Genomic DNA, 27,346 nt, shown 5'->3' with positions numbered 1-27,346 from the left:
CTAAACTAAATAGCTTAGTAAGTTTGAGAATTGCGAGAAAGCTGAGGGAACTTTTATAATTCCTATTTATCGGAACCTGTTGCTACTTTCGCCTTTTGTAATGCCTCTTAAAACACAACCGAATTGGTAATCACCAATTTAGAAAACGGAGTCCCATTAGTGGCAAGCAGTGCGCAAAAGGTAGCGTTTCTCTAGTGGCCAGATCCTGTATGGTGTTTGTACATTTTGTTTCCCGCCCTGCAAACCGCCTCATGACCACTTATTCTGTCGGGTGCGGGTTACACTGGAGGTGCTGTCGAAAAAGGTAATCAAGCCGTGCGAAGGCATCGCGCAATGGACGCGAAGCTGCACCAAAACAGGCCCAAAACAACCGTCGCTGAAGCAGACAACGAAGTCGTAACGCCGTCGCCGCCGCCGGCGAGCAGGCACTAACCCTCCGCCTCCCGTCCCTCCCCCCGCCGCTGCCTCCGACGCGTTAAGAGTTTGTTGTATGTTTGTTGTCCCGCACGCCACAAAAGAACCATTGGCTGGTAGAGCTAGAAAGCTTTGCTTTAAAAACCAAACCCAGTTCCACCCGATGTGAAATCTTCCGAAACAGCAGTGCTGTGGTTCTCTGGTGTCGGTTCGAACGTCAAGGGGCGATTGCATGAGAACGGCAGCGCCGCTGTCACGCAAATTCTACGATTCGCGGAAAGGGAACGGTAGCTAAGCGTCAGCGACGGGAGGCTCCCCGATGATGATGATGATGATTAGTGGCTTTCCCTTTGAATCGGGACGTCAATTGTCAGCAACCGACTTGCCGGTTTTATTCCACGTACTTGCCCTACTCTTAGCTAACTTAATAGATTTGACTCCCCCGCATCTCCCCTCGCCCCTTTTTTAAACTCCCATCGCTCCCCCCCCCCCTTTTTTTTCGCCTCCCGTTGTACTATATTCTCACCCGTTTGATTAGACCGCCTACGTAACCATCTCTTCCCAAGTTTTCCTGCGCATCGTGATGGCGATGATGGTGATGATTGCTAGTGGTATCCCCTTTGTAGCGGGGTGATGTTGTCATCTCACCAAAAACAAGTAATATACCTATGTTTTACACTCTTCGTTTAATACTAGCGTTGCTCTTGGGGCAGGCACAAAAACTTATTAGGCACAAAATACTTATTTTTTTTTTCTGTTACAGGTGGTAGCTGTCCTGCAATATTCCCCTTTCTGCATTTCGTCCCGACCAGCATTCTAATCTTCTCTTCGTCGCCTCGACAGCCTTGAAGTTAACTCCCTCCGGGCTACCCTTAAAGGAGTACTGACACGAAATTTTTATGTTACGTTTTTTTCGCTGCTATGCGTGCCTACCAGCCCACTAATCATAGAATGACAGATTAGACGGTCGAGCGCAGCGTAAACATTCATTTACGGCGTCGTTTATTCGTGCCAGTTTCGGTTTCGACTGAAAAACGCCGAGCGGCCGCCATGACAGCATGTATAACATGACGTCACCAATCTTGCCGTATCGCTGCCTCTCTGGAAGCGCGCGCGAGCGAGCGCACGCGCGCGCCCAGACCGGCCGAGGTTTTCGCCGTCCCCACAGGCCCGGGCAGCATGACGTCAGTCCCAAAACCATGACGTGTACACACGCCCGAGCAGCGCGCGCCAACCACAGCCAGCGCGTCGGCTTCGTCACGGGAGCCCCGACGTCGGCAGTTTGGGGCACGTAGCAGATGATGTCACGTCGGCCCGCTCTGGGCTTTCTCGTGCGGGCGAAGATTAAAATGGATTTTAGATATGTTTCGCTGAACGGCTGCTGTTGAAACTTGCTGGGAGATATCTCCTGATAAAAAGGAAGCGTTTTACATAGTTATCTCAGCTTTGAAATTTCGTGTCAGTACTCCTTTAAATCCTAGGTCTTCTGGAAGCCGAAGACCCTCATGTAGATTTGGATGGATACCCTCGCATTCTAACACTACGTGCCGCATGGTTTTTTTTTTTTCTTTACCGCAGACCACGCATACCCCATTATTTTGTGAATACTTCCCCACAAAGCTCTTAATTCGCAACCTGCTCTAGCCTCAAAAAGCAAAGCACTGCCCTGGGAATTATCGTAGAAATTTTCCTTTCTGATGTCCAATTTCTCAGCCCTGTACATCTCTAACGACGTTTTGGCTTCCATTTTTTCTCTCCATTTATTCGTTTCTATATGCCTTGCCTCTTTTTTGGTTACCTTGGCTGTCTTGGATTCTCTACTCTTCTTGCCGTATTTCATCGTTAGCCTTCTAGTCTTCCTGAACCACTGCGTGTCCACGCCTTTCATGTATATGTACCTAAAAAACTTTAGCTGTCCACCTGCGTTGATCCATTGCTCTCAACCTCCTCTCAAAACATATTTTACTCTGCGCGTCTCGAAATTCAAACGACGCCCAGCCCATAACTCCCGGCACTGCTTCGTTAGTTGTTTTTCCATGCGCTCCTAAGGCCAAAAAATTCCCCGCATTTCCCCGAGGGGAAGAATGTGAAAGTGCGAATGCACGAGTTGAATTTGCGCGGTTCGGTAATGTTCGCGAAAGAGAGATCACACACACACACACAACTACAAAGAAAGAAAGATGCATTTATTCACAGACACCTATTTGTGTTGTCGTTGTACTTGATTGCTAGAGCGGATCTCAGCTTTGAAATTTCGTGTCAGTACTCCTTTAAGCGGGTGCATTAGCCCTTCTCACGCCCGATTCCTGGCCAATCCCCCACGTGGGTATGTGCCATGTCAGCGGCCAGGCAGCGCGCGCCCATCTCCCCCCGTTGCCAAGGAAGACGAGGAGATTCCTGGCCAATCCCCCACGTGGGTATGTGATGCGGACATCGCCGGTGGACGCAGGTTCAGGGTCGCTTAAGAAGTGCATTGCACTTAATAGCCTTCCGTTCTCTGGTTCACTTCAAGGCCTGCTAGAGCGTCTGATTTTAATAAGCAGAGTACAGCATTCGCAAATGTGAGACACGGAACCATTACTCCTTTCCACATTCCTCTCACTACTTCATATTTGTTTGCCCCGACAGAGCTCTATGCTTCATTATAGCTGTGTTTCACTTTCCCTTCCCTTTAAGTTGCTCCTCGTGAGTTCCTAAGTAGTTACCGCCTTCGTTTATCCACACTACTGCGCCCTCTATCGGTGGGGCTAGTAGCCGGTTTCTGCGAGGCCGCCGGCGGGTCTGGGAGCCTGCTCCTACCACTGCGTGACGCGCGACATTCAGCAGACTCACGAGAAGACTCGTCTTACAAAAGCACCGCTGTCAGAAAGACAAAGTACACCTTACCCGGGCTTGGAATAGGGCTCAGACAAAGTTGAAATGGGTCCTGTTTTGGTGGACTGCATTCTCTCATCCCGCGCGTCCTAGTCCAAAGACACCATAACTGCAAAAATTTTGATCGTACTCGGAAGAAATTTACAACCCCAACATATTCCGCTCCTCCCTTGCAAGCAAGCGCAAACCCCCGCGCCGCGAGTTACGCGCGCGTAGGGGAAACGAGGGCAGGCAAGCATTTCCACCGCCCGCGAAGAAATGCGGGAATACTAGCACCTTCTTATAAGGTATAGAGCCGCCTTCGGCAGCGGAGGTGTTAGAAGAGGACTGTGATTTGGGCAAGTTGGTGAACGTTCATGATTGAAAAACAGCGCAGAAAAAATGCAACACAACACAGCCACAGCACACCACAACAACACAGCACAGTGCTTTTTTTTTCCCGCGCTGTTTTTCAATCAGGAGCTGTTACAGGCTAACGATCCTGTTTTTTGCGTCCGAGAAAAGCAGCTCCGCCCTTCTTCACTTCGACACCCGCTCTCTCGGCGCGTCATATTTCGATGTAACATGTTACGTGGTCTTGGAAAAATGCCTTCCCAGCACTGCATTTGTTTTGGGAAGTAGAACATCGGTCTAAGCTTGGTTTTTGTAAGATGGCTTTCCCCCATAGTTCGTTGCGCAGTGAAGCCTACTCGATCTTTACTTTGGTCCACCCTCCCCCTACGGCCACCTGTTCACTTTGATATTAAATAGCGTAACATGCATCCCTGGAACGAAGTCTTCTCAGCAATGCATTGGTATTCGGAAGTGAAGCCAGCTTTAAGTATGTAAGCCCGGTTTTTGTAAGCTGGCTTTCCCCCATAAAGTGTTGCGCAGTGAAGCCTACTCACAATCCTGGTGAACGCTTCCCAGGCGCGACGGCGTGGTTCGAGAGGAAGCCTGTGGCCAACCAACTTTCAAAAACCCACATACAGCTCCTCTGGCCATACAAATTCTTAGAATGGAACGGCACTGAATTTTCGTACGCTAACGGGAAAGCATCGAACACCAGCGACTGCCTTTTCTTTGATTTGGTGATTTGGTATCCTTTCGGTCCGCTTATTTGCAGTGCGTAGCCTTTCATCACATTTAATTAAGTAAGTGTCCGGCTTGTACATATCGGGCAACGCAATGCCGCTTGCGGGAAAGCGTCTGCGCTATATCGCTTCTGGTAAAAGATGAAGTGGCTCATTGCATCTTGTGTCAGTGAAAACCGCTTATTGGAGCATCGAACACCAGCATGATGCGTCTTTTGATAGGTCGAAAGCTAGCGCCGACAATTTCAATCATCAAGGAACATCGTCTTCACTGATCTGAAGTGGTGCACTTCTCTGGTTACCTTCAGCTCATGAATATAGGCATCAGTCGTATCGACTTTGGTCGTATCAATTCAATAGACCTCCCCCGAGATAGAGTGAATTTCTGGCTTGCTGAATGTTTCTTCGAGGGACCAGGTGATTTTACAGAAGGAGATTGTTGTTTGTGTCCATCACTATCATCGGCTGACGCAGTACATGGCACACCAAATGGAAATGCCGGCGGTTGTCATTCAACCCAAACTTTCTCAGAATAATGGCAGCCGGCCATCCATCGTGTTCCTCACACGTGTTTTGAGTGAAATAGTTCTCAATAGTGTTAGTGTTTATATCGAGGAATGAGCCCGTTGTAGCATGCTCTGATTATCACCTGTGGGCCTGTAGTGCTCGGCAAGCCTGTTATATATTTTCTAAAAGTGGCGCGCTTTTCGGCGTCACAGGTTTTGCAACGCCACAGCGTGTTTTGATGTATTTGTTCGTATCAATCTTGCTTTCTCTCACTGCACTTCTGTAATGCGGTAATGATCCCTCGTTAGTACCAGTTTCAGGCTATTCAAACTCGCGCACACAATGCGAGTCGCGACTGTGGTCGCTGTGGTCGCGATGCGGACTGGAAAGCCGCTTCGTAACAGAGGCACTGACTGACGGACTCGTTCACTGCTGTTCCTGGCTGGCGGCCTGCTCGCGTCGCCAACACTGTGCAGTCAGTTTCTCGTCTGGCTCCGGCTCGGGAAATGGACAGCGGCCAACCTTGATCGCGGGGCCCCCCCGTGTAATCAAAAACAAGGCGAAAAGGAGCGAAACAAGTGCAGCACCTTGAGGGACGCGCAGAGAGATCTGCTTTCCGTGCGTGTTTATTCCGCGGGGCGTACACAAAAGTGCCTCCAGCCTGCCGACCCAGCGCGGCGATGCCGTGCCCGTGCAGGGATCGGACCGAGGCGTGCTGCCATGGATAGTGTCGGGAACGCCGCCGCACCCTTCGGCTTTATCGCGGCGCTCGACCGTGCTCGAGACAGCAGCAGCAACAAGGCCTAGGCCTAACCAGACCGTCGGTGCGATTTCGAAGCCGCGGCCGCGACCTCGGGGCCGTCATGGAGCAGCGGGCGAGCGTGTGACTCCTGCGACATGTTTTCCGGCCGGGACGCCGACGGCAGCTCGGATGTAGACGGCCAGGAGATCGAGTCCAAGTGCAAGGGTCTGCTGGTGGCAGCGCTCAAGAAGGTGAGCTCCGCGAGAACGCACCGACGACCGAACAGCTGTGCGTGTGTGTGTGTGCGCCAATGCGTGCGGGGGCACTCTGGGGACCCTGCATAGCAGCTCGCGCGTGCGCTCGAGGCGAGCGGACAGGTGCGCTGTGCGTCCGCGAGCCGCTGTTTTGTTTCCTTCTCGAGGGGATTTGTTTCGGCATTTTCTTCCCGGGCAAGCCGCCTGGCTCAAGGCCCAGTTGTGTGTCGCCTTGCAGAACTCGCTAAACGGGCGCTAGCGAAAAAGCATCCGTGAGCATTCGCGAGAAAAAATTGCAAAAAAGAAAGAAATCGTATCGTTCTCCCGTCCGATCAACACGGATCTTACGCGCATTGTAAACAGCCGCGCCGCTGTTGACAGCGCCTTTATGCACCGCAGCAGAACCCGTTTTGTGGCGACCATTGACCAGTGCAAAATATCTCGTTATCTGCACCTTCCTAACACTGCAGGTATTTAAGCCGGCCAGCTTTATCGGCCTGGCGTCTCCATCTGTTCAAGCTAACCAGCCGAATGCTGGCCGAACCTTGGGTTCGTTGTACTACGCGATAAGCTGGCATGCCATGGTGTTTGCTGTCTTTATTGTTGTTTATTTTTTTGCGCGTTGCCGAGTTAATACCGCCGTCCTGGCATCACATGATGTGCCGATTGCAAGTTGACGAAGTGCTCGGAGCGTGTGTTATCGTCGCCCGATAACGGCCCCCAGCCTTCAGTCTTTGTGCCTTATTGGAATTGTATCTGCAGGTGTTAGGAAAAAAGAGACTGTTTTTTTGGACTTCGCCCTTGTACGCACTAGTATGTGGTGCTTCAAAGCAAGCGGTATTATTTCAGTTTGAGGTAGTCAGTAAACCATAACTGCATCAGTGCGCTTTATAAGGGAGTCCTGCTATAATAAACACTAAAGTTTGCGCATACTGTGTTGTGGGGTCTAGCTGTCTTAGTTCTGTTTTATGTAAGAAGTGGCATGCGTAAAAATTAATTGCGTTCGTAATTTTATGTACTTCAATGATTCACTGCATAGTTGAAATGCTTTTGTAAACAATTCTACTAGTCTTTTAACCTACAGAATGAGAAACTTTAGCCTTGCCTTTACATAGTACCGAATATTGAGTATTGGTATGATTGGAGTATTGGTATAATCCCTTTGTAACCTTTTCATAGAGAGTTAGTTCATGTTATTATTGTTATTCTTTATTTATGTTATTATTAGGTGTTCAGCTACAGTTACATTTCCATACTTCCATTTTCTCCACACACTTACAAGTGTGTGGAGAAAATGGAAGTATGGAAATGTAACTGTTGCACATATGTGCATAGTACAGGAACCATAAAATGTGCAGAATATCCTATTCACACAGCAAACATCGAAGCCTAGTTAGCTCCTTTGGAGCAATCGTTTATGGGCCCGTGCGAGTGAAATGATTTTTGGCTAACCAGTACTGCCGTAGCTTTCACGATGCATTTATGAATATTTCAAACATCTCTTCATGGCATTTGACAGCTCTTATGCTTAATGCATAAGTGGGATGAATGGAGATCCATGGGAGAGGCCTTTGCCCTGCAGTGGGAATAGTTAGGCTGATGATGATGATGATGATGATGATGATGATGCTTAATGCACTTCACTCGCTGTGTCAACAAATGACTGTTTCTTTGTGATAGTTGTGCAAACATTAAATGAATTCATATGGGTAGGCTAGCTTTCACAATAATAGCTATATTGTAGCGTGTCACATCTAAAAGCAGCAATTCGCCTTCAGGGAAACAATGTGCAGCAAGCACATATAGCTCATTTATGCTCCCATTAATGCGAATTAATATCTAAGTATGTTTTATTTAGTACAATAGAAATGTGGCACAGCACGAGTGTAAATTGAACACGCAGCCCCTGTCAAGTGGCTCAATGTTTACTTTACTGGAGCTATGCTTTTTATTGCATACTTATTGCACCTGTCTTGTTATCGTTTCACAATGTTTGTTATGCTTAGTCCAATCGGTTATTTTTTACTTATTTATTTCTTTTCCTATATGCCATAGCCGCAAGGACAGTTCCAGCTGAAAGAATGTTCTTTTTGATGTAAAAGATTGGTAAGTCAAGGCAGCATGTCAAAATTTGAATGAACTTGCTTGTTACCCCAGGCACTTTATTAGCACAGAAAAGAGGTTTCAAAATATAGTCACGTCATCTTTGGCATGTGAAATAAGTAGTATTCACCATCATTCCCATTATTGCAGTGAGTGACGTGAGCCACAGTGTGTCCAACAAGAACTTCCTGTGGGTTTTTTGTGCCCTCAGCATACGGTATTTGATTGGAGTGTGGCTCTTCTCCACAGCTATGGTGAATCCGTTGATAGCAACTTATGTAAATGGATTGGAGTCAGTGATGTTCCATGCTGCGAAACGGAAATCCGTTTTGTAGGCACAGAACTTCCGTATTTCTAATAATTTTCCCCGCAGGTTTCTCGATAAATTCCTCTGGGTTTTCCTGAGTCTCTTTTTGTAGCTGATTGATGTTAATGTCAATTTTTGCTTGGCGTTAGTGAGTACCACCCATGTCCACTTAACGTAACCTTGCAGACGCAGATGCAGTTTAGAGTACTAGTGTGAATGATAATATGCATTTCACGTTTGTACCAAACAACATGCTTACTTTGCATACTGAGGCTCCAAGTTGATAGTTGACGTATGATAAGAGATCAAGGTGCTTTTGGATAATGAAGGCATTTTATTCATAGCATTTATTCACATTCTGACAATGTTGCATTGTGAATGATTGATGCGACACCCAGTTTACGGACACATTTTTCATGCTTACTCCGCGACTCTTGAAAGGCCTGTGAAGACAAAATACAAGTTTGTTTTATTTGAAAGATTTGGCGTCTGACAGTGCCCCCTTGGCACTTGTCTGGCAACAATCGATGCTTTCCTCAATGAGAAATTACACAATTTCAGGCAAAATTTTGTTTCTCACACTCAATAGTGGGTTTTGTGACGTCAGCGATGATGTATGCAGGGCATGTACTTGAAACGATTCTTAGTACAGTGACTAAAGCTGCAGCAAATGGTCAAACCTATTTTGTTGACTCAATTACCGTTCGTCATCCAAGATGGCGCCACGATACTGATCAGGACTGCTGTCTGCACTCGCTTCTTTTTTGCCCAGATTTTTGCCTGGCTAATGTTTGTCACAGTGATAGTAATCGTTTCGTGAAACTTTGGGTATGCTCGACAAACAGAGTCGCAGAAGGCAATGTCGCTTATGCCAGTTTGGTTGTTGATGCTGTACTCCACTGGGTGCTGTTGTGCTATAAATGAAACCGTGGAGCGTACGTACCCTTCTGCAGTTAAATCCAGCAGGGTAACAGTTGTAATTAAATCTCCGCTGCCTCCCTTTTCACCAATTTATCGACACTGCCAGGAAAGAGATAGGAAGTTTAGCTGGGAAGAGTTCGCCACAGGTAGCCATCCTTGAAAGACATCGAGACAAAATAAGTGCAGCCCATATGCAAGGAAGGATCAGGGAAGCTGACCTAAGTGCTAACATCCACTCATTATTATTATATGTTATAGTAATTGCGAAGGAAAGTTTGGCATCCACCTGAATGCAGCCATACGGCTATTAAGGAAAGCTATACAGCTTCCTCAGAAACTTCGCAGTTGAATGCAGTTCAGCTGGATGACAAACTTTCTGTCGCAGAAACTTACTCCACCTTGGGGATTTCCCCCTAAATCTGGTCGGTCAAAGTAATATAATATTGGCGTGAAACATACCTTCAGTTTTATTTACTTTGTGTTTTTCACAAGGGTGTTTCTGTGCCCGGATGTCTTATCCGTTTTCGAAGCGAAGTGCGTTTTCCTTTTTCTTTCATTTGTATGCCGTGCAGGCTATCTTTTTTGACAGGGAGAGTTTTATTTTGTCACTAAACCGGAATGTTCGTTTTCAATTGCTAATGTTCTGGATCTAATTCGACGGTTCCAGAAATAATCACACACCAAGATAAATACGTGCAACCACACCATTCAATTCACCAACATTTATCTCTGCATGTCTCTCTGCTGACTGGTTCCGCAATGTCCGTCTATTCTTTCAGTTCTTAGCGGAGCTTTGCTAATTGAAGAAGCCTGCTATTATATATAAAAGAAATAAAACAAAACTTTCGAACAAGGTAACAAGAATCGTTGGCGACAATTGTAGTTGCTACCTTGTTCGAAGTTTTCTTTTCTAGTGTTCCCTACCATCTTCCAAGTTTTATTGATTCCTGTGTGTGTGTGCGTGTGCGCGCATGCGTGTGCGTGTGTGTGTGTGTGTGTTGCATAAAATAGCAAGTATGCCTTGACGCCTCCTGGGTGTGATTTATCATCTAAACTGTTCATTGTTAACATACGTTTGTCTTTATATTGTTGTTCGGTTGATTAGTTGACGGCAGTGCGTTTTTGTGGCATGCAGCAATAATCAACTTGCTAAAAAGAAATTGGTTTCCAGAACAGCTAGTCTTGCATGTTGGAATGCTGCACTATGCCATTCTCGACAACGGAAGGGCGATCATGCACTGAGGTCAAAAGCATCAGCACTACCAGTACATGTGCTCGTGTGAGGACAGCAAAGCATGACAAAAAAGTAATGGAGGAACAGCCTCAAACACAGGGGAAGGCTAAAAAAGAAAATTTCTCAAGGCATTTAAGTCTGCTTGCGTGCTATGAAGACGAATACCTCGATTTACTGCTACATTGCTCTCTTTCTTTGCTTTACTTTCTTTGTTTCTGGTGCACACTACTTCTGTACTTTGTAGTTTTGGCAGAGGGCCTTTATTTTCCTTCATTTTTCAATGCCTTATCACAGGGGTTCTCAAGCATGTTGGTCCCAGGGAACCCTCCTAAGTTCCGCTAAGTGCCAAGGAACCCCCCCCCCCCCCTCCCGCCATTTTTCATTCCATTCATGCTACATTAACGTAAATAAATTAAAAAGCAAGCAAGGGTATCGTTTTTTTTCCCCGTCGACTTTACGCGAATGCGTACGCTAGCGGCACCTATCTCCAAACAGGAGAAATGCGCATGGGGGTAATATAAGGCCCGAGATTCAGGTGCAATAGTTTAACCACGTGGCCCGTTTTCGGAGTCTGGCTGGCTACAAGCTGCTGGCGAGATTTATTGCGCAGCTCGCGCGTTTCTGTTATGCGCCGAGATGTGCTTACTGACACTCGGGCGTGAGTAATGGAGGTTCCTTAGATCGATCGCACCTCAAGTTCACCATATAAGACTTTGCGACTGCGGAACCAGGGAAAATTTATCAGTGGCTCGCGGAACCCTGAGGAGGGGCCTGCGGAACCCCAAGGTTCCGCGGAACCCACTTTGAGAAACCATGCCTTATCATAACATAGGCCTTCCAGTCTTTCTGACAAAAGTGAGTCAGGGAGATGGCGACAATCGAGTGAAGTCGAGCGGCTTGCTTTGGGTGCTTAGGGATGGGCCATTCAACGTCACATAAAGGTGTAAGGGACACCGGAGAGAGAAATTTTATTGTAAATTATTATTTCTCAGCAAACAAAGCATCATTTGTCATTGAACAAAACCAAAGAAAGCTGTAGAATGTGTGCTCCTTCATCCAACTGACAAAGTTATTCAGCCTTTTGCAGCGTTTCTTTATAAACGTAATGTTCGTTGTCTAACCACAGTTTTGCTTAGTTGCTGTGTGTACAGTTTTTCATTGCTGATTTCTTATTTCTAGTTTTTGGTCTGAAATTTTTTTCCTTTAGAGGGCATTGGTCCCAGCTCTGTGATTTTGTGAGAGCTGAAATAAGTGAAAAAATGAGAAGTGCAAATTTACTTGCGTATAATTGTTAATGGCACAGTAAATATTAAATAAATAAATAATAAAATAAAATAAATAATAAAATAAATGGAACAAATAAGCGCACATTGGTACGAAGGTTTACATTCAAGTGCATAGAGAGAGGTGACATCTGGTTTTAGGGCTTCGCCCACTTGCAATGGATAATAGCCGTGCTACACTGGCATCCCGAATGCCTTCAAACTAAATTCAACTCGCAGGTGAATGTTGTAGTGCTCCTCGTTCAATTCAAATGTTTATCGAGCCAAATGATCATCACAGAGCACGTGTGAGGATGTCAAACGCCTTCAAGACATGAATGTTTGTATCATTGTCGCAGTGCTTTCACACGTCTTGCAGAAAATGAATACTGGAAACAGAACACTGAATTAAAGTAAACAATTTTTAACCAGTGTCTCACACAATCTATTATCCTTGAAGTTAAATTAAATGCAGAGCATTTCAGTAACTCACGATGTCACCCGCGTTGACGTCCGTAGTCCGCACCGCACCCCTCCCTACTATATAAAAAAAAATACTATCCGGCGCCCGGTTTCGATCCCTCGACCCTGCGGGCGGAACGCAATGTACATGGTGCTCTACCCACTGCGCCACAAAGCCGACACAGAATGGGACCCTACGAACGCGCCTTATATCGTTGACTCATTCATATTACTGCTGACGAGCGCTCTCTCGTCAGCAGTTGCCACAAGTGCAACAACATTAACGTAACGCAAACTACTTAACGTCGTGCGCCCCCGGAAATGCTCTGCATTTGATCGTGCCCCTCGCAAGGGGGATGTTTCACTGCGTCTTCTCTCGGTCGCGGGACCCATGGTGCCATCTGGCGGAGGCGCGGCACAACTCGTAGCACTTTCTTTTTTTATTGCAAGATCGGTTGACATTATACTCTTCATCCCAGCAATAGAAAGATCAAGCTTTTTTTTTTTAATTTTTCATTTGTTAGAAGAAAAAGCACTAAATTGCAATTAGAAGTGAGAACTAATTTTAATTGTGGGCAATGATGGTTTCATCGCTAAACATTGCGTGCAGTTAGTATGGTATAAAAAGTGGGACCTTAAAGCAGCAGCACTGCTGCAGTAGTGAGAGTGAACATTAAATCTTTCTACTGCCATCAAAATTGTTGTGGATTATGGCAGATCACAAATGGAATTTGAAGTCTGTCATTGCCATTGAGTTTCATAGTAGTTTATACTAGAGGGAAATCTGCAGCTGCAGCCGCGTACCGTCATGGGAGACACCATAGCAGCTGATAGTGCTCCTCTTGGAACAGCGCTCCTCTTACTTGGCGTTCCTCTTACAGCAGCACAGCCATGGCAGTTTCCAGTGTTGCCAAGCAAAGAAATCGGCCGCTAACCTTGTCAGAAAACTAAAGACCATCTTTATATTTGTATAAAATATTGGTCATCGTAACGCCGTAACATCTTATCTCATACATACCATCATCATTATCATAGCCCCATAACATCATCTTTGCCTTCATAGGCCTTCAGCACCACCGTACCGTAGCCCAGTACCACCATCACCCCTATGTACCACCATCATCATCATCATAGCCCAATACGTGCTGTCCTATCCCCCCAAACACCTCTCAAACCCTGCGTGGTGCCTGCTGTTGACGGGTGCAGGTGCAGTGCCAGGTGCACCCGACGCTGTCGGCGACGGACGAGGCCCTCGAGTATGTGGAGGGCCTGGTGCTGCGGCTGCTGTGCACCCTGTGCGGGGGCCGGCCGCACTCGGTGCAGGAGGTGGAGGACCGCGTGAAGCGCCTCTTCCCGCACCCCATCGACCTGTGGGCCATCCGCGAAGCCCAGGCCGCCACCGAGCGCGGCCGCAAGCGCACCTCCATCGTGCTCCCCCACGAGAAGATCAACGCACCCCTCCAGAAGGTATTCCCCAGGGTGGTGTCCTGGGCCCCCTCCTCTTCATTTCTGAATCCTCAATGAAAAGGAAACGGAGGGAAGTGGGAGAAGAGACAACTTCGAGCTTTCGTTATTCAATTCTAAATGAACAACACATCACTCTCTGGTCCTTTCCTCCCTCCCTCCCTTGTTGACAGGTGCTGGGCTACCGGCTGGACACGACGGTGGTGCAGTTCATGGTGGCCGTGCTGGAGTACATAGCGGCCGACATCCTCAAGCTGACGGGCAACTACGTCAAGAACATCCGCCATGTGGAGATCACCTGCCAGGACTGCCGGGTGGCCATGTGCGCCGACAAGGTGCTCATGGACATGTTCCACGGGGAGGACCTGGCAGCCGCGGAGGAGGAGTGCCTGCTGCTCGGGGGCCGACCGCCCGTGTCATACGACGAGGAGGTCAAGGACCTCATAGCCGAGGAGAGGCAGCACATCCGCGAGCTCAACATGATCATCAAGGTCTTCCGGCAGCCCCTTGACCGACTCTTCCCCCGGAGCAGGGTACGCACAGGGGCGTCCGTTTCTGTGTCATGGAGACCTCTACTGTTCAATTGGGGCGCATAAACCGAATGCACAAAAGGGCAGCCAAAGGCTAGGCTTTGCCAAGCAGGACACGCAAGACAGGAAATCTTAAAGGCTGCTTTGAGTCCAACTTTCTTTCTGAGGGTTATAGCAGATTGGAATCTGTTGACCGACTCCTTAGTAACCTCAACAACAATAACTGCCTTTAAACAACCAGATTTCAGGGGAAATCCCCAAGATGGAGTAACTTTCTTTTGCAGAAACTTACTCCACCTTAAGGATTTTCCCTAAAATCTGGTTGTCTAACACCTGTTCATTACTTCAAGTTGTTGATCTATTCACTCTCGTGTTACAAACTTCTAGCCTCCTGGTTAGCTTAGTTGGTAGAGCAACTGCTCCGGTTAAGTGGTGTTCCCGGGTTAATTCTGGACCAGGACAAATTTTTCTTCAACTGCGAAGTTTCTGAGAAAGCTGTACAGCTTTCCTTTGTAGCCGTACGACTGCATTGAGGCGGATGTCAAAGTTTCCTTTGCAATAACTGCCTTTCTTTGGAAGGTCCTAAAAACTTCAGTTTTTGTAATTTCTGATGGAGAATTGACCAATATGCATGGGTAATTTCTGATGTATCGTGCCTCCATTGTGTATATGGTGACGAAGTGTAAAATTGTGCATTGTTTCCCTATTACACTGTCATGTTTCTTTTACCGTTGCCTGCGTTTTCCCCACACTGAGTGATGCCTTGCGAGTCAAGACTCGCAACTGGTTGCGTTTCTTTTGCCGTTGTTTCTTTTTTTAGTCTCCACTCCTGTGGTAGCCCCCAGGGCTGACAGTATGAATTAATGAAATTAAACAGCATGTGACACAAGTGGCACCAAGTTGACCGGAAGCTAAGAGTACGGCAGAACTAGCATTAAAAAAGGAAGGAGATGCTCATGTGATTTGTCATTGAGGGGAGGCTGGTGCTGACCGCAGGAGAAGTAATTGTGGAAAACAGGAAAAGGCAGTTGAGCTGTAAAGGGCGCGTAACTACATCAAAGCTGGGCTTGCTACCAAAACATGTGTGTCAGGCTGACATTTCAAACACTCAGTGTTCAGAAGCTGATTGTGTCTTACCTCTTATTTTCCTTTTTCTCCTCCTTCTAGGACCTGGACGTCATCTTTGGCAACGTCTTGGACGTCTACGAGTTCAGCGTTTCGCTGCTCGGTTCCTTCGAAGATGTTGTGGAGATGACCGACGAGAATCAGACCCCTGCCATAGGTTCCTGCTTCTACGAGATGGCCGAGGTACTACTACGCCTGTTCTAACCACTGCTGCTTCTGCTGCATTTATGATGTCTACTGGCAATTGCATTTGCACCAAGCAAGCAGGGATTTTTCTTTTGAAACCTGACCTTCCGTGTTTGTTCTCTCTTTTTTCCTTCCACGACAGTACGACGAGTTCGACGTGTACGACGACTACGCACAAACGGTGGTCTCCAAGAGTTGTCGGGACACGCTAGCCGAGTTGCTACAGAAGCCGGATGTAGCTAGTTCTTTACAGGTGGGTGTCCTTTTTATTGTATTACTTACTTTTTGTGACCCCAGATGCCAACCATGAGGCAGAGATAATTAGAAGGATCAGAATGGGGTGGGGTGCATATGGCAGACATTCTCAGATAATGAATAGCAGCCTACCATTGTCGCTGAAGAAGAAAGTGTATGACAGCTGCATCTTACCGGTACTCACCTACGGGGCAGAAACTTGGAGGCTCACTAAGAGGGTTCAACTTAAATTGAGAACGACTCAGCGGGCAATGGAGCGGAAAATGATAGGTGTAACATTAAGGGACAGGAAGAGAGCGGAGTGGGTCAGGGAGCAAACTGGTGTTAAAGACATCTTAGTAGAAATTAAGAAGAAGAAATGGACGTGGGCAGGGCATGTAATGCGAAGGCAAGATAACCGCTGGTCATTAAGGGCAACAGAGTGGATCCCTAGAGAAGGCAAGCGCTGCAGGGGGCGGCAGAAAGTTAGATGGGCAGATGAGATCAAGAAGTTTGGGGGGATAAATTGGTCACAGTTGGCACAGGACCGAGGCAATTGGAGAATAATGGGAGAGGCCTTTGCCCTGCAGTGGGCGTAGATAGGCTGGTGATGATGATGATGATGACTTACTTTTTGGTCATGAGGATGCGGGTTCGATTCCCTGCTGCGGTAGCCGCTTTTTTCATGGAGGCGAAAAGCAAAAACGTCCGTGTGCACGAGATTTTGGCACACGTTAAAGATCCCCAGGTGGTCATAATTAATATGGAGCCCTCCACTACAGTGCGCCTCATTGCCTGCATTGCGTCGGCACGTTAAACTCTGCAATCAATGAATTATTTTCTTTCCGGTGTGCTCTGGTATTACTGAACTCGGAGCGCTTTCTGCATTATTGTTGTTGTAAGGCTTGCAACTAGGCAAGGGTGTGAGAGCTGTGCCTAACTTGTCATTTCTGTTTAATTGGAATGTTTAAGGAATGGGGACTGCTTAGGGCCTCCCAGGGCTTGAATACGCTCTGACATGGTGGCTAAGACTAAAGGTTACATGAATGTATTACCTAATAAGGAAGCATTTATTTTTAAAATCAAAGAACGTCTTTTTTTTTTTTGTAAAAAAATAAAATGCTTTGTTTGGGTGTGTCAGAGGCTGACCATACGGCTCTAAGTTCAATTTGAACTCATGGTGGCTGTTCCTTTTATGGAGGCAGAAAAAAAAAAGCATGTTACCTGTCAAGATTTTGGCCAGGCGTAGCTTCAGTGCATGAAACTGCGATGTAAAAGAAATGTATGTGCAAGTTTCCCATCGCAAAAGAAACCCAAAGTGTTCAAACATTTCCTTATCATTCTGTCCCCCCCCCCCCTTCTTTTTCTTCCCAGACTGCTGGTCATGGGTTTTTGCTAGCAGTGAAATACGTGTTGCCAAGGCTGCTTTTGGGCCCTGTAGCCCACTGCTTTCAGTATTTTGAGGCCATCAAGGTAAGGGGCACTTCTTCTTTTTTTTCGTTTTTCGAATTGTTAGAACCAGCTTGTAGCACGTGCTGTTAGGCTCGCAAAACAATGAAAAATGCAGTTGTGTCAACCCAGGGCCACTAAACAAGGCACAATGTTAAGGTAATACATTTCCAGCTGTTTTGTTGCACGCGGCATTTTGGGGCCATAGCTGATTGGTCATGTTGTGTGTCGTTCACAAATCCAAAGAAACACATGTTAATATTTGCAGTGAAGCTTCAGGTTATTGGTCACATAGAAAAGGAGATCCAGCACTGCCGACATGTACGGCATATGAAAAGGGACCGTAACGCCAAGACAGTACAAAGCCAGCATGCTGGCAATTGATGTGTTTGTGTACCGGCATTTGTTGGTGCAAAGAAGGCGTTGCTCAAGTGGTTTATAGCTAGAGGAGCTCAGAATGTATCCATGTTGGGGCCAATGATCAGGAAAAAGTGAAAGATTAACATTCATTTTTGTGCAAAGAATTGAAGGCGTAGCTTGTTGCCATAAAGCAGACTATGCTGCAGCTGTTTTGTGTGTGTGTGTGTGTGTGTTTTAAGCGGCTAAATTGTTTAGGTAACGTGTCTAGTGTGTATTTATTTGCCCGCAAACACTTAAAAATGACTTTCACAGTGTTTTAATGCTTAATTAAGCAGTAAAACACCATTAGCACTTAGTGAATGCTTGCACTGCTTTTTGAGCAGTTTGCAGTGCAGTTTTAGGTACCACATTTTAGGCATATTGAACTGTTTTGCTACATTTAGACTGCCCAGTACAGTGAGGGTTGACCGTAGTAGCTCAGTTTTCACAAGCAACCACCGGTGAAAGACGGACCAGGCTGAATGGGGATCCCTCGGTTGTGCAGGTGTTGCAACAGATGGCGCCATCGGAGGAAGACCGGGAAACACTAGAGCAGGCTGAGGGCCTGCTCCGGAGGCTCAAGGCTCAGCTGACACGTACCTGTTCGGACAAGCTGCCGCGCAAGAGGCCGGGGTAAGAGGAGAGGAGGTCACACTGCTATCTACGCTATTTACAGCATGGTTTGACTTGACTGTGGAAGGGAACCTAAGCGTTAAAGGATACATCGTTTTAGGCAGCATAAAAGACATTTGATGTACGTTTTTATTCTGCCTTCGTCGTGAGGGTTAATGGTAGGTGGCCTGCACAGGCAGCCACCTTTCTTTACGGTGTCCTTTTGTTTTCGAGGTCGATTCAAAGCTAATTGCTGCCACTTGAAAGTGTGACGCTTGAAATTAGATGTGCTTGAGAGTGCTTTCGGAGCTTTGAAATCAGCTTTTGAATTGAACGGTAGTGGGTTATCGCACCAGTATTAGGTGAGCAAAATGAGGGGCTGGAGTGGGTAAGAATCATGTCTTAAGGTATGTCATATGTTGCATTAGTGGTTTGCAATTGCAACTTTTGCAAGCCCAAGTTAAAAGGCAAAAGGGCTCAAAGAATTAATTTTGCCAGCTTCAAATGCTTTGACGGGGGAAGTTGGGAACAACTCATTCACTGTTATTGCTCATCAGATATGACCCTCTAAATTGCATTTTTCATGTTATGTATTTTTTGCATTTATTCTGGAGGTCTATATGACGTGTGTGGTTATGGGGGAGTTTTGGTTCTTCAGGTCAACCTATTTTCTATTAGGTGTCATACTTGAGCTTAGGTTCCCACCAAAGACCAAATAGTGTCTTGAAGCTGTGAACTGTCTTTTAGCTGGAGCAACAGATTTCATGCTTAGAAGGTGGCACTCTCTGGGCATCCTGTGTGGATTGCGGGTGGTGTCCCTCAAGGATACGTTCTTAACCCAGCGCTTTTTCTTTTCCTTGCACACAGGGAGGCCTCCCTGCGCATGCATAGCCGTGACCGGAGAGCCGCAGCTTTGAACAAGATGAAGGAGCTTCAGAAGGCTGTGGATGGCTGGGAGGGCCGAGACATTGGCCAGTGCTGCAACGAGTACATCATGGGTGAGGATTGGGGAAGAGAAAGAGGGGGGGGGGGGGGGGGGGGGGGGGGAGTGCTTAGAATTGTACTGCTGAAGGCATGTGACTGGAGCTTCTGTGGGTCCCAGTGTCAGTACTTAAGCTTGCGACTTGGGTGGTGCATTGATGCAGCAGTGTGCGTGTGTTAGTGAGGCAGCTGTTAAAGGGGAGAGAGTGTGGTCAGCTCAGAGAAGTGACAGTACCAAGTTGTCTGGGTTCAGCTAGTGGATTTTTGCGAAGGATGCAGTAATAAAGGGGAGAGCTGCAGTCTCTCTTAAATTGTTCTCATTCCACTGTGCTTGTACTTTGGTAAACAGGGCTTGAAGAAGAGGACGACAGAAAACAATAGAAGCGCTGTTTAATGATGTACAGGAACCAACTAGCTCAACTGTCTAATTTACTGAACCACTGTACTTGCTGGCTCACACGTGAATGAAACGTTGCCCCAAGTTTCAAGACGTCATCCCAACAGCCTGTTGAAATTTTGCTGTTGCATTTCACAGTCACGTGTCAGGGTTTTGCTTCAGGGGACAAAACAAAAGTGGTCCACATTGAGGCTTGCTGGTTCTCCAGGCATGTGGAACTAGGAGGGAAGTTCTCGTTGCTGACACAAAGGCCGGAAATAGGTGCACTGAGTACTACAGTAGAATCTCGATGATACGATTCTGGGTGATACGAATTTCGGGATGATACGAATTTCTGAAAAGTCCCGGCAAAATTGCATTGTTTGCAATGAGAAAAATTTCGGCTGTTACGAACGGACCTGCGCGGCCCGGCGGATGATACGAACGAGCCGGCGAGGCGCCCGACTGCCGAACAAGCAAGTGATGGCTCTCTCTCCCCATTTGTCACTTTTCTTTCTCCAGAAACGGCCGGGCTGTTGTTTTCTGCTCGCGAAAACGCGCCCCGCACGCCCCATGCATGCCGCGAAACCTCTCGCACGCTGCGCGTGCCGCGGCCGGCGGCGGTAACATGGCGGCGGCTTCGGCCGCGAAGTGGCACGGCCGCTTGAGCGACTGCTTCTAGCCGCTCTTTAATATGCCGCTCAAGGCAGACACGAAGTGTCTTGTGTAAAGGAGCTGATAACGTTGGCGAAAACGGTACTATAAAACACCATCCACGCCGCTAGTGAAAGCGCCCATAAAATATCTGCCGGAGTGCTAAGCCTAAACATCTTGGGCGGTGCCAGTGGGCTGTCTCGAGCGTTTCGCAAGTCGTCAGCGTCTTTTTCTGACCAAGGTAGGAGATACCGCGGGCGCGAAATCGTCAATGCGGCCTTGAAAATACAGCGCGCGCAAAGCCGAGGCGTGCGAATCGCGTGCAAAAACGCACCATGCGGTTCACGCTTGACTGTTGCGGCGTGTAGCGAGCTTGGACACCGGGAGAGAGGAGACAAGCGCGAAGCTAGGTGAAGCGTTACGCGCTCCAGAAAGGACTGCTTTGTGACGTGGGGGTTTAAAAAAAGCAGAAAAAATCATGGATTTGTTCACGCGAAAGTAAGAAAAGAAATAAACGAAAACTTTTTCCAGAGCTCAATTTTTTGGTCTGTGTTGGTTCATACGAATTTCGGATGATACGAATATTTTTCGCGGTCCCACGAGATTCGTATCATCGAGATTCTACTGTACTGGGAGACCAGTGTAGTGGACGTGAGGTGCTCAGTGGTCAAAACCCCCCCTCTCTCGTGCAGACGGCACCCTGGGCAAGGTGGGCTCGGGCCGGCGGCTGACGGAGCGGCACCTGTTCCTCTTTGACGGGCTGGTGCTGCTGTGCAAGCACAGCAACAAGCGCTCCAGCGTCACGGGGGGCCCCACGGCCGAGTACCGCCTCAAGGAGTGCTTCTTCCTCCGACGTGTCGAGATCCTCGACCGGGAGGACACCGACGGTACTGCGCTCGTGCCTGTTTCCCTCTCACCTAAGGGGGCACATGGGTTTTTGGGACCAAAAAATTGTCCAAAAAAGCATTTTTTTAGGTATTTTTTTTCATTAAGTTCACACAGTCTTTCCTCTGAAATGTTGGTACTTGAACAGTACCAGATACTTTTAAAAGCCGTACAGGCCTTATTTCGATGAAAAAAATAACGATTTTCTTCATAATTTCTTCCTTTTTCGCCACGAGCGATACTGTAGCAATACAGAATTCTCGAGAGGTGTATCCCAGCAGAGCAACTAGAAAGATCATTTCTTTTGCCGCGTAAAGCTGAATGATTTAAACCATCCAATATGCTAAGCATATTTTCCATTTTGTGTTTCAGTAGTTTAAATAGCATTATTTTTAATTGTTTAGCAGGAGTACTTCAAACTTAGAAAGAATTGACGTAAACTTTTATGCAATTGCAAAACAAGAAAACTGCTTCGCACATTTAATTCTCCACAACTTTCAGTATCCATTCATGCCTTGCTGGTAATTTTTGGTTGATAAGTTTTTTCCATTGTTCTCAAGAACGATCAAGAAGGATTTTTAATTGTCTCGGGAACTAAATGTCTCACATCAAAACTAATTGGACATTTGAAATCAGCTAAAGTAACTGAACAAGCCCAAAGCCCATAAAGTTTCATAAAGATTGGTCGGAAAGCCACCAAAAAAAAAGTTTCTAAAGCTGCCGTTGTACAAGCAGTGCCCTGAGCTAGGAATGGCAGCAGTGAGGGTTTTGGAATGGGAAAAGGCATCAAAGGGGCTTGAATGCCAGCATATCTGACTCCTGTCTTCTTGAGGAAAGGCAGTCGCCAGTGAATGCTCTCTGGTTGTTGACCTTGCTGGGCAGTGTTTTACCTAGTGGCACGTGGACAGAAACAGTACCAGCTATCCCCGAGGCAACCCTGCCTTATTAGGGTCTAGTGCCTTCCTGGAACTTGTTCTTCATTTCCTCCTCTCTCCCCTCCCTCCCCATCCCCTTCTTCTTTTGCAGAGCTCAAGTGTGCCTTTGAGATAGCCCCGAGGGATGCCCCGCACATTGTGCTCTTTGCCAAGAACGCCGAGGAGAAGAGCACCTGGATGGCCAGCCTGGTCATGCTGAACATGCGCAGGTATGTCTGCTCCCTCTCCCCCTACTCTCTCTGTCTTTCTGTTACAGGCCGTGGGGGGCTTCAACCTCAAAGGTAAAAACCAGTCAAGAAGGTCAGAAACCACCGCCTGTACAAATGAGGCCGCGATCTTCATTTTGTAACCCGTGGTGGTGAATCTTTAAAGCTGAAAGCCTTGCTGGGCTACATGTCACAGAATTTGAGAAAGGAATCTTGTTAGTGAGTAATTCACATTCCCCGTGAGAATTTGGGGCGGTATAGCATGCCACTGTTTCATACGAATAGCCCTCGTTTTGACCGTGGTTTGAAAAAGTTCCTCCCAAGAGGTACAGTCCTGTTATACGCGGTCTTTTAACCGCATTGCAGCGCAGTTGTGCTCAGTTCTGTTTAAAATATCAGCATTTAAAAAAAAAAAATGAAGGAACCTCACTATAATGCACAAGACTTGAATTTATTTATTTATTTATTTATGGGTACTGCAATCCCCTGGAGGGATTTTAGCAGGTGGGTACAAAAGACGAAAATATTAGCATATAACACCAGGCAAACAGATGGAACAGTCACTCACATTTCACATAGTAGGCAGCCATATAACACAATGTGAACAACGAACCATCACTTGCGTTTTGCAAGTGTAAACAAACGTAACAAAATAGTACAAAGGAAACATCGCTCTCAGTTTACGAAAAGAAAACAAGAAAACAAAAAGGTACAAGAAGGTAGAGAAAAAGAATTCGGTGGTGAAGCTGTACGCAACCTTCACGACCATCACAAATGTGTAAGTCCACGATTGCAGCTGATTTGCTTCTTCTGCACTGCTATGACGAACTTTACTCTACCATTGTTGCTATAAGTGTGAGCTTGTTGGATTTTTTGTAGTGATAATTATAGGACATCACCTTGGAGGGGCGTATGCTATGATGTGTCTTTATCGTTCCGGGCAAGCGTTGCCACGATTACGGCGAACGCCGGAGTCTTTCTTGGTTTGTGGAAGTAGTGCCACGATTATGGCAAACGCTGGAGTTTTTCTGGCCCAATCTTGGCCCATCTCCCTAAGGGGGTGTGCTTGGCTTGACAAATGTGCGCAGGAGACGCTCGGAGATTGCCACTAGGCGCACACACACGCATGTGCTAGGCATTTTCTTGGTTTTGTTAACTGCCAAGGGGCCGCTGCAAGCCCGCACTAATGTGTGCGCAGTCTCAACAATTTCGTAATATTTTTATCTGTGGACACGAAAAATTACGGTTTGCTAAGCAGCTTCACTGTTGAAAACAAGAAAAGTAGAAACGCAATAAAAGAGTCCGAAAAAGGTAGCGGTTTTCTGATGTAGCGAATCCTCATTTTTCTGCTCTGATGTTGACCGTGTACTGCCTTGGGGTGCGTCATTACTTTTACAAAGCCTGCTTGTCAATATCAAATCATCTGCAAAAATTACCAGCAGAGAGTGTTGCATCCACAGAATATAAGAGGTCGGATGTGTGAGTTGAGAACTCATAGCTATACGTTTTCCTCATAACCATTTGCCTGACACCTTGCACAGAGCTCTAGAATAGCACACAGCAGTTAGAATTACCGTATGCTCTGAAGGCAGGGTAACAGGGTGTCGTGTGTGTGTGTACTGCCACTCCATGCGTGTTGTGCTTATATAAGGCTCTACTTTTTAGCATGCTGGAGCGGACTCTGGACAGCATCCTGTCGGACGAGGAGAAGAAGCACCCACTGCGGCTGCCAGACAACTACAAGTGGGTGCTGTCAATTATCGTGCTTTGCTTGTAAAAACTAATCGAAAAAAATTAAAGCCGTTCCACTCAATGTGAAAGCTGTCGGACGTTCAGAGCAGTGATTCGCCATAATGCGCTGTAGCACCGTTATCCGCTCACTGCTACCACCCATCATGTTGTTCGCCGCTTTGTCTCCTTCCTCTTTTGATGAACTCAATGGAGGCTTGTCCAACGCATTTCAAATTTCCCGCTTTCGCATTGCTCGCGTGCCCTCTGCCTGAAACTGCACCAGCAGGAGTTCTGTTCTTTTTTTGTGCTTGCTTTTCCTCCCGCACGTGCCGGTGTTGCACTGCCACTTTTTTTCGCTTGCTATTGTAAAAACCAACCCAACGGGCGTTGCTAACTAAATCAACGCAGGTGCTGCCAGTTAGTTACGTATATTTTGCCTCAAATGTACCTGCAGTTGTCTTTGCGCTAAACAACGGGGAGATGTATGACAAGCGCCAGCGGTTCACGAGTTTCGAACGCTTATGACTATATAAACCGCTTGGCTTTCGGAGCCTTTGATAACCCGGCAGATAACAACCGCTAACAACAGCCGCTAACAACCGTGACAACAGCCGCTATGGCAGAACGCTGTGGGGCTCTACTTGGGTCCAGCGAGCGAGCTACGATGACAAGGTGAGCCCCTTAAGTGCTCTGCACTTAAAGGGACACTGAAGTGAATTTGTCAAGCTCCCGTTTTTGCTTGCACTGCGTAGACTGGCTCAAATTAGCACACTTTTCATCGTTTATCCGGTTGACAAATCGGTAATTATTTTACAAAGCGCGAAAGAAGAAAAACTACCATGCGCGGTTTGCGGCGGCCGCACCAACTAAGGCTGTGACGTTGAGAGGAGGGGCGCCGTGATTGGACGATGCCCAAGGTTAGCAATCACACAAGTTTCGGTTTCGGTTCTGTAAAACATAACCAATGGCTTTGTTGGATGGGCATTCTCAATATCTCAGTAATCATCGTACCGCGCTTCTGCCATGTTGTCGGCTGTAAAATGCACAAGATAAGCCTCCCAGGACGGCTTGTAGTCGTAGCATTCACTAGCCGAGACCTACGCAGTGCATGAACGCCCTCCGCGTACCCGCAGACGCCCAAATGTCATGCGCTTTTCCCCCATATTTGGAGCTTGCCTCCCTCATGCCTGTATCGTAAAAAGCGTGTTCGCACCAGGCCAAGGGTCTGTTCATTCTGGCCTGTGCCCACTGCCTGCAAGCAGTCGGTGCTTATGGCAACAGCACGCCAACGAGAACTCGCTAGCGCGCCAGTGCCAGCCTGCGCGCGTTTTGTGAACTAGTTCGTGTAGCCATGAACGTTGCGGACCCAAAAAAGGTGAACTCAATATAGAAAACATCGGCGGAAAACAAAAAAGTTAACTTACAAAAGAAAAAAAAGCACGTACCCGCGGGGATTCGAACTCGTGGCTCGCAAAACATTTACGGAGAATTCCTAGCGCCCCAGACTGCTAGGCTACGGAGCGGGACGCGAAAGCCTTGCTAATATAGGGTATATATTGTACAACCGGTTTACACTTTTATTTAGTTTTGGCATTTCAAGCCGCTTAGGTGACTATTTGTTGTACTGCGATCGTGCAGTAAGCGTCGCCCGAGTTTCCACAGTAGCTCACGTCTAGCAATTGCATTTCGTAGACGGAAAAGCGTTCGCAGATGCGTAGTCGTGCTGCTGACCGCTGTGCTTGTTCGCCCAGCGCAAAAAAGTGCTTCCCGCGCCCTAGTTTTGCGCTGTACGGTAAAAATATCAGTTGATTTTATTTGCTTAGTACCTATATTGACTTCGCTGACTCTTCTCCCGCCTTCAAGAGGCCTTATATTTTCCTACTGGCGTACCAGTCAGCGAAGCGTCGCATGTGCAGCGCTTGTGTGAAGCGACCTTGACTTCGAGCTAAATACAGTGTACAAACAAACCAAGTAAAGAAAGGCACATTCTTCCATTCACAAACGTGTCCTGGCTTCGTTTCAACTAAGCGAACGAATTGCGACCAAGCAATTTTTTTTTAACCTCCTTGATTGCGACGACCCGCCGGCGGCCGGCGGACGAAACGCTGGGCCGACTGACTCTGTCGGCCGGGGAGCCGTGCAGTAGCGCAGCCGTGGCGCAGCCAATTGCCAGCTCATCCCCTCCTGACGTCACACGAAAACGCCACAGAAAATGGGCGAGCGTAAAGAGAGGAGGACAGCGTTTTCGAATTAGTTTTTCTACTAAATAAAATCGCGTAAACGCGCCTAGAGTGGTCGAAACATGGCCTGGGGACTCCGGACTACAATTTGCGCTAGTAATCCCGCAATGTTTACATATCACTTCAGTGTCCCTTTAAAGGGGGTGTCATGATAGTAAACTATAGCGACGTCGCAGACAGAGGATCGGGAGGTTGATACACTTCCACCCAGGCCCCGTTTTGGCTTGGCTTGACGGTCGACCGGCGCCTCCTTTTTTCCCTTGGCAGGTTCTCGCTTGCCGACTCGGAGGCCCAGGTGGTGTTCGAGGAGGGCAAGACCAACGCGGGCGTGCCCCTCATCCGGGGGGCCACCCTGCTGAAGCTGGTGGAGCGGCTGACGTACCACATGTACGCCGACCCCATGTTCGTGCGCACCTTCCTCACCACCTTCCGCTCCTTCTGCCAGCCCCACGAGCTGCTCGACCTGCTCGCCGAGCGATATCCTTTGATCTAGATGCATGTGCCCTTGCCTTTGTCTTGCTGCCTAGGCGCTGTCTCGCAGCCAGGGTTCTTAAAGGAGCCATGAAGAGAAAACACAAGTTTGGTTCATTCAAAAGATTGTCTCGTTAGAATCATACGCCTCGAGCACGGCCTGTAGGGGCGCCACTGAAATCCCCCTAGCGGCCCGTTTCGAAAGCAGGCGCGGGAGTCCGCGCCCCGCTCCCTAGTGCCGCCGCTGCTTTTGCGGCACGTTCACGACTGAGATTTACCGTTTGTGAGCGTTTGAAATTCATGTTTGTGTGGAGCAGTCACTCTGCTCGCAAATGGGGTGTGTTTACGGAAGTGTAAATGTTTCCGACGCGATCTTAGTGCGGTATCTTCGGTCTGTATAAGTGCGAGGTGTGTGTCACAGGCCAGCGTCGCGGAATCGGCGTATGATGGAGCCGATTGTAGTTACACTGACCTGAATTTACTAGCCGTGTCTTCGTAACCACCGGTTCCTCAGATGTTCATGCTACGGCTATACACTACGATTTAAATCGGTTTTGTGCGCTTACATAATCAGCGGAGCACTCATACCTGACAGCACACCAGTTACGTTTGCCAATATAATACCCCAGATATTGATCACCACCATTTACAAGCCAGTCTGTGTTAATTTCGGAAATATTCAACAAAAGTACGATGGACAATGCATAATTATACT

At 47.5% G+C, this 27,346-nt stretch overlaps 1 protein-coding gene across 1 annotated transcript in view; it reads left to right on the top strand.

Annotated features, from left to right (window-relative positions):
• Positions 1-5,346: 5,346 nt before the first annotated feature.
• The window catches only part of LOC144140946 (son of sevenless homolog 2-like), a 42,299-nt gene continuing 20,299 nt past the window's right edge, over positions 5,347-27,346 (top strand). Inside the window, exons 1-12 of the mRNA XM_077672438.1 lie at positions 5,347-5,861; positions 13,360-13,620; positions 13,791-14,150; positions 15,315-15,455; positions 15,601-15,711; positions 17,067-17,165; positions 18,046-18,173; positions 19,020-19,150; positions 20,856-21,050; positions 22,075-22,192; positions 23,855-23,932; positions 26,428-26,637. Of these exons, the coding sequence (XP_077528564.1) occupies positions 5,766-5,861; positions 13,360-13,620; positions 13,791-14,150; positions 15,315-15,455; positions 15,601-15,711; positions 17,067-17,165; positions 18,046-18,173; positions 19,020-19,150; positions 20,856-21,050; positions 22,075-22,192; positions 23,855-23,932; positions 26,428-26,637 (1,928 nt within the window). The 5' untranslated portion in view covers positions 5,347-5,765. The remainder of the gene's footprint in view (positions 5,862-13,359; positions 13,621-13,790; positions 14,151-15,314; positions 15,456-15,600; positions 15,712-17,066; positions 17,166-18,045; positions 18,174-19,019; positions 19,151-20,855; positions 21,051-22,074; positions 22,193-23,854; positions 23,933-26,427; positions 26,638-27,346) is intronic.

Source organism: Haemaphysalis longicornis, unplaced genomic scaffold, assembly GCF_048455015.1.
Source record: "Haemaphysalis longicornis isolate Haplotype H1 unplaced genomic scaffold, Haemaphysalis longicornis Haplotype H1 scaffold_57, whole genome shotgun sequence".
Lineage (NCBI taxonomy): Eukaryota > Metazoa > Arthropoda > Arachnida > Ixodida > Ixodidae > Haemaphysalis > Haemaphysalis longicornis.
The sequence above is the reverse complement of the archived record's forward strand: the minus strand, read 5'-3'. Positions and strand labels throughout refer to the sequence as shown.